The 13,325-nt window shown below is 42.3% G+C and overlaps 1 protein-coding gene across 3 annotated transcripts in view; it reads right to left on the reverse strand.

Annotated features, from left to right (window-relative positions):
• DOCK1 (dedicator of cytokinesis 1) overlaps positions 1-13,325 on the reverse strand; it is a 262,705-nt gene that overhangs the window by 187,208 nt on the left and 62,172 nt on the right. For all 3 annotated transcript variants that reach the window (XM_063405101.1, XM_063405102.1, XM_063405103.1), the window contains exons 24-25: positions 5,593-5,663; positions 3,842-3,948 (exon numbers count right to left, since the gene is read on the reverse strand). In XM_063405101.1, coding sequence (XP_063261171.1) covers positions 3,842-3,948; positions 5,593-5,663 — 178 coding nt within the window. The remainder of the gene's footprint in view (positions 1-3,841; positions 3,949-5,592; positions 5,664-13,325) is intronic.

Raw genomic sequence — 13,325 nt, forward strand, 5'->3', positions numbered from 1 at the left:
GAGGAGAGGTGGAACCTCATCCCCTGCCTGCCACAAACAGCTCCCAGCCCTGGTTAGTGCAGAACCTTCCAGAACATCAGCTCCTGCTCCCAGCTCAGGATCTGCTGCACAACAATCACAATGACAATTCCATATCTGTTCTAGAGCAAACTCCAGCCTGTGGTGATTTAATGTCAGAGAGAATCAAATATTCAAATTGAATTCATAGAGAATTCAAATATTCATCTGCACCAAAGGATGCTCAGCAGGAATTATCAATTAGCAGCACCCAAGGAAAGCCTTCAATGAACACAAGTGAATGCACACTATAAATCTGTGTCAATAAAAATATTTTGTTTCTTGGGACACTGATAAATCCATTCATTTTATGGTTCATTTAGTTCATGTGGCCAAAAAAACTTAACCTGTGCTCAGTAAGTGTTTCCACTACTCAGCTTGTGAGCTGAGTCAGAACTGAGCAATAAGAACCCTTATAAATGCTGGGTGTTGTCTACCAACACTCAATAGAATTCCTCATGGAAAAACCCCTGGATTTTCCCTTTCAAACCACAGCAGCTCCACAGCTCACTTGGCAATCAGCTGGAAGTCATTTGGAAAACAAAGCAACAGCAAATCCAAACTCCACAGGACAAAACAAATCAGACAAATCTGTTTACACAAACCAAAACCTTGACCTTTGCAAGGACAGGACACTTCACTGAATTCCCAACCATGAGCACTGAAAATCTCCACTAAATTATTATTAAACTCCTCCACACTCAGGGAAAATTCATATTTATGTCTTTTTGTTTTCTTTTTAAGTAGTGGAGTGAAAATTATACGTCAGATTATATGTATTATGTTATTATATGGTGGTAGGGATAAGCATTGTTTATTTATGTATGCATTTATTTCTATATGGAAACTATTTATTTATATAATCACAACATAGTCATATTTGTATTTATAAATATGAATAAAATAGATTTCAAAACTATATTTTACATCTTTTTTTGAAGATGCACACCACCACCAGACTCCATTGTGGTCCAAGGTCCCAGCCTCTCCAGATTTCCCAGTGAATCATCCATCACTCAACAACGTCACCAAAGCAAAATGCTTCAGCAAACTGCTTCACACACCCACCCCTCTCACCCCCAAATCCTTCAAGCTTCACAAATACACGTATTTTGAATTTTAATTCCTCTGGAGACACAAATAAATCTTCCTTGACCTCTTCAAATCACAGAATTGGAGCCTTTTTTTTCTCCACCAAAAACATGATGAAATTTTCTGTGCATTTGCCAGCCTTCCTTAAGTCCACAATGCTGTAGTGCATATTGCTTTTAGAAAAGAAAATCTCATTTGTGTGACAGGATCCAGGATCAGTTGACAGCTTATATGAAAGTATTCCCTATCAGTTTAAATTCCTGAATCAGTGAGAGGCAGGAAGGGCAGGCAACAACATTTCAGTAATGAACTCCAACCCACAGAGCAAGGGACAGCAAAATCTAAATTTTAAAAAGCCTGTGGATAGGGGTTTGATTTATTTTCAAATGAATTTGAACGTTTCTGAAAGGATCCCAGCACAAGTGAGGCTTCAGACACAAACTTCAGGGAATGATCATGATGTGGAATTACAGTGAAAAGATGAGAGGGATGGAGCCCCTCTTCTGTGAGGAAAAATGGGAGAGCTGGGAATGTTCACCTGGAGAGGAGAAGGCTCCAGGGAGAGCTCAGAGCCCCTGCCAGGACCTGAAGGGGCTCCAGGAGAGCTGGAGAGGGACTGGGGACAAGGGATGGAGGGACAGGACACAGGGAATGGCTTTAAGGTAGAAGAGGTTAATTTTAGATAAGATATTGGGAAGGAATTGTTCCCTGTGAGGGTGGGCAGGCCCTGGCACAGGGTGCCCAGAGCAGCTGTGGCTGCCCCTGGATCCCTGGCAGTGCCCAAGGCCAGGCTGGACACTGGGGCTGGAGCAGCCTGGGACAGTGGGAGGTGTCCCTGCCATGGCAGGGGTGGCACTGGGGGGATTTAGGGTCCCACCCAGCCCAGTCTGGGTTCTGTGCTACCAATGGCAAGAGGAGATTTTAAGGCCACACTTTGTTCATTGAATAAAAACCCCCAGACACACATGGGAATCCCAGAGTGGTTTGGGTCAGTGCTGGTGCCCGGAATCCTCATCCCAGCCAGACTAAAGGCTGCTGGATTTAGTGCATTCCTAACAGGCAGTGACAGCAAAACCCTGCTCAGGAGCCTCCTGATAAGATCTCAGAGCCATTAAGCAGCTCTGTTCTGTCAGCAAACCTGGCCCGGGCCCTGATTAATCACCCTCCCATTAAAACTGATCCTGTTAAATTTCTCAGCAGCTCAATAATGTCGGGTTACACCATTCCCTGCCCCCTCAAGGGCTGAGTTTGGGAGCCAGGTTTAAAAAACAAACCAGCCACACACAATTCCTGCCTCCCCCTCTGAAAACGGAACTGCTTCAAAGGCAAAGATTAATATGGTAAATGCACCATGTGCCCCTCCAGCCTTTCTCAGAAGTGTGTTTTACACTCAATTTCTTGTTTTATCTGAGTTATCTCCATTTCTTCCTCCCCAGGAGAGTCAAGGATGATCCCTGGTATTACTGACTTCTGCCTCAAAGTCATGGCAACCTGAGAGCAGCCAGGAGAAGGGGAAATTATTACACAGACAGTGAGCTGAGAATGAAAGCAGCACACGAGTAACACCGATGCACAGCTCTACCCACGAGACATTAAATTATTCTAGGGGACAACATTTTACCAGGCCCCAACACCAGCAACTCCACCTGGATTCCTCCTTTTATTTCTTGAAAATCCAGCACTTAAGGGCTGAATAATTTCAAATCATTTCAGAAGTGAAGATGAAGCCTGGACTTGCTGTTCCTACCGAATTTCTCTACCCACAGTGACACAGGTGGCAAACTGCTCTTCAGAGGTTGTAAGAGTGGCATAAATCCACTGCAATGCCAATCCACCAAGATTTTTTAAACTGGAACCAGCAAAATTTGTTTTATCAGCGCTCAGCAGTCTCAGCTTTTGTGATGTGAGAGCAGAATCCTCCCAACCCTCCTTTCCCACTGAAGCAGTGCCTATTTGCTCCCTCATTACCTTCCCTGACAGCACACAAACACTTTGTTTGGCTCAGTTTAACCTGCAGCCAGCCTGAAAAGGCATCAAGTGTTTCACCTCAGAGGAGGAAATCTGCAGGACAAGTGCCTGAAGTTATCTTTCACGGGCCCATTAATGGGAAAGCAGAAAATAATAAGGCACGGATGAAGAGCACCCTCTGAAAGGTTTCTGTGCTGCTTCCCTGCAGCCAGGGAGCAGCTTGGAGGCAGAGAGGACATCAAAAACCTCCATTTCCCCACACCAGTCCACCGAGCACAAAAGCTGAATGAAGGATTTTTGATAAACCCCAACACAAAGTTACAGCAGAGGCCAATCCCATGGCTGCTGCTCCTTTTAAAATAACAGATCGGGGGTTTTGTCATTTTGCACTTTCACTTCTTCACCATTTGCATCCTGCAGTGCCAATTAGGGCTTTCCTCACGCCCCAGGCCAGGCTGGATGGGCACTGCAGCAGCCTGGGATGGAGGAAGGTGCCCTCCAAGCAGAGAGAACATGCACAGGCTTGGGATCCCTTCCCACCCAAAACACCCTTGGGTTTGAAATTTAAATTTTGTCCTTCCAATGGAACACCCGAAACGCGTCCCAGGCCCCGCAGGAGGGACAAGGCAGAAGGCTGGTACAGGGAATGCCAGGAATGCCAGGAATGCCAGGAATGCCAGGAATGCCAGGAATGCCAGGAATGCCAGGAATGGTGCCTGCTCACCGTGCTGGGTGAAGAGGTCGCTGTGCACGATCTCGATGAGGCAGTAGAGCTTCTGGATGGTCAGGCGGCTCACGGGCACGTTCAGGATGAACTCCGTGAAGAGCTTGCTGCACACACACAGGGGAAGCAAAAACCCACTCAACTTCCATTGAAAATCAAATTTAAACCCATAATCCATTAAACTCCCCCAAACACCTGTGGAAAAACATCCAGGAATAAAGAACTGGACATACAGCTTTGTGGTTTTGGACAAGCAAACTCAACATTTTTGAGATGTCAAAAAAAGAAAATAAATCAGAGAATCATGAATAGTTTTCAACAATTTTTTTTAGTTTTTAATGTGATTTCTTTCGTCCCCTCCCTTGTATCTCAGTTTCAGACTCTTTTGTCCATGTTCCATTTAAGGTTCTAGGTTTCAAGTTTTCCTTGCCTGTGCTTCACATCAATCAGCACATTCGTGATTATGGATGCCAAAAATAAGGTGATAATTAACATTGTGAGCTCCCAACAAAAAATTAATCATTAAAAACCCCCAGAAATGGACATTTTAGGATAATCACACTCATCAGCTGGGCTGCTACCTAATATTGACAAGACTTTCCAATAATTTTGCATCTCTTCTTAAAATCTTGGGTTCGTTGCTTTTCCTATTGAGATTCACTTTTAATTAGAAGTCAACCTCAATTTAAACACTCCCATTATTTAATTGCAATTTGTACTGGTAATACCACAGAAAAAATGTAATGTTTGGGATAAAACAGGCCAAGTCTTGCATTTTCCCTTCTCTTTTCCCAGGAATTTTGCAGTCACACACCAAAATTATTATTTAGTCCAGAAACTCAACAATCCTGGACCTCCCAAGCCCAGGGAAGTGCAGATGTGAAACATTCCACAGTCCAGGCAAGCAGAAGGTAAATGCCAGGTTCCTCAGGCCACTGGAACGTTAAACTAAGATTATATTTATTTATTTTACCCCTACTTTATCACTTTTCCTCCTTCTGGCATATCAAGACCATAGAAATAAAACCTTCAAAAGTCAGAAGGGTTTGTGCAGCAAAATCAGATTTAAAACGTGGGGGTTTTCAGTTTGTAACAGCACCATGGAAAACAAACTGATATTCTTCTCTTTAAGCTAAAAGCTCTCCTAAAATACCACTTTTTATTTGGTTTTTCTACTGCTTTATTTTCTTAAACATCTTCTTATTGTCCTTTTAATTTACTAACACTGCCGAGTTTATGAGCTACTGACACATTGATCCAGCAACAGGGTTCACTGAAGTACTTATTATTTTATTATTTACATGAAATTTATAATTGAAAGAGTGAAGCAGCATAAGTGCAGCTTAAGAGTTTTGTTGGGAGTTGCCTCATTAATAATTCTTGTTAATCGTTTGTACTGCTAAGTTTGCCCAGCATTTGTTAGACATTATTTTTAAAAAACAGGCCCTTAGTGAACTATGGATCACCTGAGAAGTTTTATCACTTTGGGTTTATTACATTTTTTTGTCCCCTGCAGGTATTTTTAAGGGTTACACAGTCTCAGTAGATATTTCTGTATTTTTATGTGTTTTTATACCTTCAGATATAGCCTATATAGATAGTAATATATACATATATAAATATATAGTGTATGTTTTCACATTTTTATATATTATATGTATTTTATATATTTCTGTGTGCATTTTTTATATATATGTATAAATAAAGGTTTACATAAAATTAACACTCCACACTTAATTAACTCTACTCACCTGAGTTCCTTTGGATCAAACACTAATTTCACATCGTTCACAATTGCTGGCAAGTATTTAAGTGCTGCCCCCTAAAAAAAACACCAAAAAACCCAAATTAACAAAATTAATGTGTTTAAAGGTGATGCAAAGACTGCAAGAAGAGAACCACCCACGAGGAGGTGGCTTTGGTTTCACTATTTTCTGTGGCACCTGAGCTGAAACTCAGCAAAAATTAAACTTTTAAACTGATTTAAAATAAGACAGAGGCATGAAATGTTCATAAACTGAAACTTAGAGCAAAATTAGAGGTTTATAAGCTCCTTCCAACATTTTATAGAAACCTTTTGGTTCCTCTAATCCCTTTATCCCCATCTTCTGTTGAGCACTTTCCCATCCTCCTCTCCTCAGCTATGCTGGAGTTGTTTAATTTTCCCTCCACTAAAAAATTAAACAAAAAACCTAATTAGCATTTTTTTTCCCTGCAGTAAATTCTTGGTAGCCACTCACGAAACCCTGGCTCTTCCCAATTCCCCTTGAACTCTCAGCTGCCACTGCACAGCTCATGAAGGACCTCAGAAGACACAAACAGATGTTTAATATTTGAACTGTTTGTAGGAATTCTCACTCCTTTCATCTTTTTCTTAGGAACAATTCGGAGTTACTGAGTGCAGTGAGCACCAGACTTGGAAAAAAATCTCAGAGTAATTGAAATATAAACCAGAACAGCCAGACTTGCGTGCCTCACCTTGTGTTTATTGATTACACCAAATGCTTTGATAACAGGGGTATTTTTGCCTGAAAAGAGGCAGGGCTGGATGGGATTTGGGGAGGAATTGTTCCCTGGCAGGGTGGAAGGGCTGGGCTGGAATTCCCAAAGAAGCTGGGGCTGCCCCTGGATCCCTGGCAGTGCCCAAGGCCAGGCTGGACACTGGGGCTGGAGCAGCCTGGGACAGTGGGAGGTGTCCCTGCCATGGCAGGGGGGCACTGGGTGAATTTTAAGCCAGTTTTAATTTCCCAGCCCCTCTGGGAAGTGAGAAGTGACTGTGAATTACAGACCCTGGGCTGGACACGGACATTTTCCATCCCCAGGTTTCCACAGGTAGCAGAGGCACAGGAGAACAGTCCCAAGGGACAAACACAAACCCAATTCTTTCTTTTCCAGAACTCTCCTTTCCTGCCACAATCCCTGACACTTCACACCCAACCCCAGGGCTCTTGAACAGATCAGTGGTTTGGTGACACCCAAGGAGAACCCCCAGAGGCCACCAAGGCTGAGACCCCTCTCCAAAGGGACCCCCAGCCTGTCCCGGGGCTGGGTGCAGATTTCAGAGCACCCAAAGTTCACTCCTGATGCACTGAAGGTGTCAGGCTGGCTCATCCAACACCCCACATCTGCTGAAAGCACCCCTGAGCCAGGGCTCTGGAATTCTGCAATGGAGCAGTGATGGATGAGGGTTCTAATGACCAGTGAGGAGCCACAGGCAGCACCGGGGGTTTATCTGCTGATCATTCACATGCATGGAGCCATAAATGTTTAGTAACACATCTTAAAAGAGAGCTTGCATTTTATATCTTGAATTAAAATTTCACACCCAGCGTAAAAATGAGCACTTGAACAGCTCCCATGAACTACTGTGGGGTAAAACTATTTACAACAGCCATTTACAGCTTGTAGCTGCAACAATTAGCAGCAACTGAGGGTCTGCTTTATGGACAAACCAATTAAAGTTTAATTCTGGAGATTTAAAGAAGGCTGTGGAAGTATATTTCCCAATTTCCCACCTCAGCTGGCTCGATTATGTGACAAGATGATCAGACCATGAGGCTGTGCAGCCCCATGATTAAATCTGTATCTGTCTAAGCCAAAGGACTACCAAAATAATTTTTATTGGTATTAAATCATGTAGAAGAGCAGATCTCACTGTAGATCTTGCTCTGCTCAAGCTGCAGCTGAAGGAGATTTTCTGTGAGCAGTAGCTCCATTGCAATGCTGGTTATTTCCAGGACACTGCAATGCATAAATGAGGAATATGAAATTTAGCAGATTAAAAAAAAACCCCTGCTGTTGTCTTTCAATATAACATCAGGAAAAAACAAATAAGCATCTGGTTTGTGGGGTTTTTTTCACTCCCATTTAAAGAAATGAAATTAATTACTTTTCACTCTTGATCAGCACTGGACAAAGGTTCCAATTCCTCATTTCCACAAGAAGCACACGGCAAACTAAGCCCAAAATCTTAATTCCATGGTGTGGAATGGATGCCTTAACCCGAAATTTCCAACCAGCACTAAAGAACCAGCAGTAAGGAACCTTCACACTCAATCCAACAGGTTTGTGCAGTGATTTCCCTGTGATCACACCCAAAGCTGGCAAGATCAGTGTCACACACACTCAATAATCACACACAGCTTCAACTGGGCTGCAGTGAAACCCTGACTGCCCAAAGGGGCTCCTCTCTCTCTGTAAAACCAGTGACAAACTATTCCCACCCTTATCAAATTACAGAATCACTCATTTCCAGTACAGAGCACACAAATAGAGCAGCAAAGGGCAAGGATGAGAAGGAGAGAAAGCAGCAATGAGGCAGTGTGTGGCATGAATAATGGATATATTCTCCCCGAGCTGAACTTCTACACTCACTGTTCTGCTGGCCTGGGCTCTTCTTGGGATTTATTTTTTTGCCCAGGCTGTGATTCAAATGGCTCAGCCTGACACCAGCAAGGCCAGGGCAGGCTCAGAGCACTCCCAGTGCTGTGGCTCATCCTCTACACATTAATTTTCCTTCCATGAACACAGATCTGTGTGCAACAGGAGTTATTCCACAGAAAGGATGGGAAGAGCCAGGGGCTGACACTCCATCCGAGCAGGAGAAGCCATGGAGCTGCTCAGTGCCTCAAGGATACCTTTAAAAACTGAAAAAGGCAATTAACTGGGCCAAGAAACACAGCTCACTAAGTGAAAATAATCAGGGCCAGCAAAGTCAAGGCTTTGCCTTAAATGGAATAAAATGAAGCAATAATTGATGGCCAAGCTCTCTGCACAGCCATGGCAATTCCCAGGATTTATCCTTCCACGGACTAATTGCAAATTATTCCCTAAATCACCCCAACCAGCTCTCTGGCTGGAGCAGGACCCTTTGCAGCCTTTCAGATTAATTCATTGATGGGCTTCTAATGACTCCACAGCTAATTGTCTTCTCCTAATAAACTTCTCCACAACTGGCAGCCAAATCATGGGCGTGTGGAAGGAACAAATATCTGGTATCTAGTGCTGGTATCAAAAAATCATCTGAGTGAAAAAACCCTTCAGGTGTGGTAAAAAAGCCAAAATAAGTAAGATCAGGTGCAATGGAATTGTTATTCCCAAAAGTGGCCCCTCTGAACATCAACTGATTTAACAGCTAATTGTGTTCTCCTAAACTTGTCCAGAGCTGGCAGGGAAATCACATTTATGGGAAGGAACAAACTCAGTACTGGTACCAAAAGATCATTTGAGGGGAAAAAACCCTTCAAAAAGGCCAGAATAAATAAAATCAGGAGCAATGGAATTGTTATTTCCAACAGTGTCCCCCCTGAACATCAATGAAGAGTCCCCTGCACTGCCCACGCTGCTCTTTTCTCACTGATAGTTCATTTCCAGACAGGTTTAATGAGACAAAAATGGGTAAAGAATGGGATCTACCAAGAGGAAAATGAGCACATTGCCCAGATCTAAAAGTTCAAGCAGTTTCTATGACTAAAAGTTGATCTGAATTATTTATCTTCATCCTCTGAAAGAATTTTTTTCCCTGCAGTTTTTTGCTGTGTGGGAAAAACCTCAAACCTCAGAAAACTTTGACAATTCACTTTGACACTTGAATATTTAAATAACAGTAAGTTTCATTTATTTATTGGGATAGAAAGTGGCCCAACTGCTAAAGGTGCCAGGAGGAGCTGCTTTTCAAGGAAATTTCTGGAGTTTTTCATTTCTTCCCAAAAGAATAGAGGACAAGTAAAAGCCTTTTCTTTGTGTGTTCAGGTAAATAAAAGCACATTAAAATAAGACAGGGCAACCTTGCTAAGTACCTTGAAGTATTTCTGATATAATTTCGGATAACAGCTAGAAAAATGAGTTTTACTCCTTTACTTTTGTTTGTTACATAGTTGAAAATATGGAGAGATGACTTAATTAATACAAAAGTGAAATCACTTCTGTGATAATTGCAGTAGGTCACTGGTGAGTGAAAAGAAAGCAGGACAGAAAAAGAATCTTGCAACAATGGAAAATTATCCCATTCTTGGGTTGATAAATGGAATGACAAAAAAAGTGTCACAAAAGCTTTTATGCAGCAGTTCTTTAAAAAAAAAAAACTAACTTAAGGTTGCCATTAGACTGACCAAATGACATTTGCAAAGTATTAAACAAAATGTATTCCGAGCAGAACACCCCAGCTTTTTTTCTGGGGTTTAAGTTCAGCTCTTTGTAGTCCATAAAAGCAAAAAAATCCTTAATTTAAAATTGTCATTTCCCAAAGCCATTCGTTTCCATCAGCACGCCTGGCCTCCAAATTAAGCACAAAAACTCTGTGCCAAATACAGGATATTCTACTGAACTCTTTTGTTTGACAAAGCAATAAATTTGTTTTACCCAACTCCATTTGAGAGCGCTATTTTAATGTTAATTTTCATCTTTTGTGCCATTCAGCAAAGCACCTCCCTTGCACCCCAGCATTATCTTGGGTGCCATTCCATTAAACTCATCCACACCAAATTAAGCTCTGTCAGCAGCTGGATCAGACAATATCCAGGAACACCTAAACCCTATTTTAGATTTGCCCCAGCCTAGAAAAGTTTTTCAGCCCACAAAGTAAATTAGTTTTTATTCCGGTTGCAAAGCAGCACGTCTGGCACTAAATTCAGTGTCAAAACCAGCCCAATTCAGTGTCAAAACCAGCCCTAAATTCAGTGTAAAAAAAAGCCCAAATTCAGTCTCAAAACAGCTCAAATTCAGGGTCAAACCAGCCCAAATTCAGGGTCAAAATCAGCCCAAAATCAGAGTCAAAACCAGCCCCAAATTCAGTGTAAAAACCAGCCCCAAATTCAGGGTCAAACCAGCCCAAATTCAGTGTCAAAATCAGCCCAAAATCAGAGTCAAAACCAGCCCCAAATTCAGGGTCAAAACCAGCCCCAAATTCAGGGTCAAAACAGCCCAAAGAACGATCATAAATAAATATCTCCTGGAGATATTTCCCACATGGATTCTAAAAGACCCACAAACTTCAGTTCACAGTTGCATTTTGTTAATCAACTCATTTGAAGTGATGTTTATTAAGAATTCCACCTGTTGGAAAAGCCCTGCAGATTAAGTCTCATTTTCCTCTGAAGCACCTTGTATTTCCCTGCCTTCATTTAAATACTTTTCTGTGGCTTTAGCAATAAATGCTGAATATTCAAGCACAGAGTGGACACTGAGAAATGTGCTAGAAGTGACCAGAATTATTAAGAACCCACAGGCACAGGAGAATTCACATTAAAGAACCATTTCATCTTCCACCCCAGCTCTGTGTGGCCACACACAGGATGATTTTATACACACAAAGTGCTCACAACCTCCTTAATTCAGATCATTCCGAGCTCCCAGCCTCTTCCATCCATCCTGAATAAAATCAGAACAGCAAACACCAGAGGGGCCCTGCTGAGAAGGGAGAGCTCCCTCCCCTGCAGGAGGAGCTTCTCTGCCTCCCCAGAGCTGCAGGAACCCCTGACTAAGGAATTTCTGCATTTTTATCCACACTTGAAACATCACTCTCAGCTCCAGCTGAGCTCCTGCTCCAGCAGGAGAAGGTTGAGGAAATAATTATCATGCACCAATTAGCAGAAAACAGGAATAAACCCAGGAAGGCTCAGCACACTTGTAACCATTAAAAATGCATGCGCACACCGAATGCTGCTCACCTGATTTTTAACCCTCAGAGGCAAAGTGATGCTTGGAAAACAAACTGCAGCCTCCCCTTCCCTGCTGCTGCTGCCCCTCAGCACCAGAGGAGAGTTTGTGGTGCTCAGAGAACAATCACAGCATCCCAGCCCACATCACTGCTTGCAGCTCCCTCTCCAGCTTGGACAACTTTAAAAAATTGCAAAAGGCAGCCCTGAAATGTCAGTCTCCACTGCAGACAACACCGAAACACCAAAAAAAAATCCCTAAAAAATTTATTTCATTAACTAAAAAAACCCACGAAACCAACTTGTGTGTTGTTTTGAACACTGCAATTTTTACCAGCTCACCTTCCCAAACTCAAACCTACAGGACTGATTATAGCCCAGGGTGAAAGTGGGTTTTAGTTGCTCTTGTGCCTCAACATTTTAATTCCAACATTTAAAAGGCAAAAGAAATGAGGTATAAGCACCAGAGTGCTGTAAGAAGTTTAAGTGCTACTAAAGCTCTGCTCAAACCACATTCTGAGATTACAGGGAATTTTACCTATTTATTGCAAAAATCCATAGCTGAGGTAGCACCAGTCAATTTAAAAATAACCTTTTAATGTTTTTTTATATATATAAACCATATAAATTCTCCCCTACCCAAGACTTTTTGAATATCCATAATTCTAAACAAGGTATAAATTCAAAGCCTCTTTTTGCGCTCTACAACCTTAAGTCCTCGTACAATTCTAAAGTTTTCTTTTGAGAAAACTTTTTTCTCCCCACATGTACCCAAAGCCTTGAAAAATTCAAATTAAAAAATAAAAAGAAGCCATTTAAATGCAAAACATTAAACAAATGAAGACCTACAGTCAACAGCGGCTCATCAGCTTCCACAAGGACATAAATATTTGAATAGATAAAGAGGAATTCTTGCTAAGAACACAAGACTGCAGTCCTTCATTCTGTGTCAGCTTGAAGGCTACTCCCCCAGCAGACTGGAAAAAAAATCCAGTTTATCCAGCCCAAAAAGTTGGGAACATCTCAGAGGAAATTTCCAGTGGCAGTTTTGCTCCATGGTGATAAACTAGGAAGGAACATTCCAGTTTTGGAAGGAGAAATGGAAACACTGGGGTGTGTGAAAGAAGCATCTGTCTCACTTCAAGTAAAGCACCTTCATTTTCTGTCTAGGTCTTTGCAACTTCCTATCTCTCTGCAAACACACTTTCTTTGTCTACACTTATTTAGCTTCCCCAATATTTATAAAAATCGGTGAAAAAAGCCTAAAACTGCTACAGCAAGATCTGCTCATCTTCCTGCACAACACAGGAAGGGACTTTGGGACTTCCCTCTTTAAAATCTTTGGTTTTCCACAAAACTTCAGCAAAGGATCCAGCAGCACCAGAATTCCAGCCGGGTTTGGGTTGGGTGGGAACCAAAGATGATCTTTTTCCACCCCTGCCATGGCAGGGACACCTTCCACTGTCCCAGCCCTGTCCAGCCTGGCCTTGGGCACTGCCAGGCAGGAGGCACACAATCCACACTCACCCTCTCCAAAAAATCCCCACATTTATTCACCTGGTCAATAGTTTTGCTCTCTGTGCACACATTTCTGCCTGGTGCTCACACTGCAGAGCTCCAGTGGATACCTGAACATCACAACAGCAATTTCACAAGCTGCAAAAAGCCAATAGTAACAATTATGTGTTCTAAGAGCTCAGTAATTAGAGTCCAGAGGAGATGAAAGCAATAAATAATGAATGAAAGGCTGGCAAGGCTTCTGCAAAGGCATCCTCAAGCACACTTAACCCCACTCTGGCTCATCCCTCAGAGCTTCATCTGCCCCCTGC

The sequence above is a fragment of the Prinia subflava genome, chromosome 9 (assembly GCF_021018805.1).
Source record: "Prinia subflava isolate CZ2003 ecotype Zambia chromosome 9, Cam_Psub_1.2, whole genome shotgun sequence".
NCBI classification, from domain to species: Eukaryota; Metazoa; Chordata; class Aves; order Passeriformes; family Cisticolidae; genus Prinia; species Prinia subflava.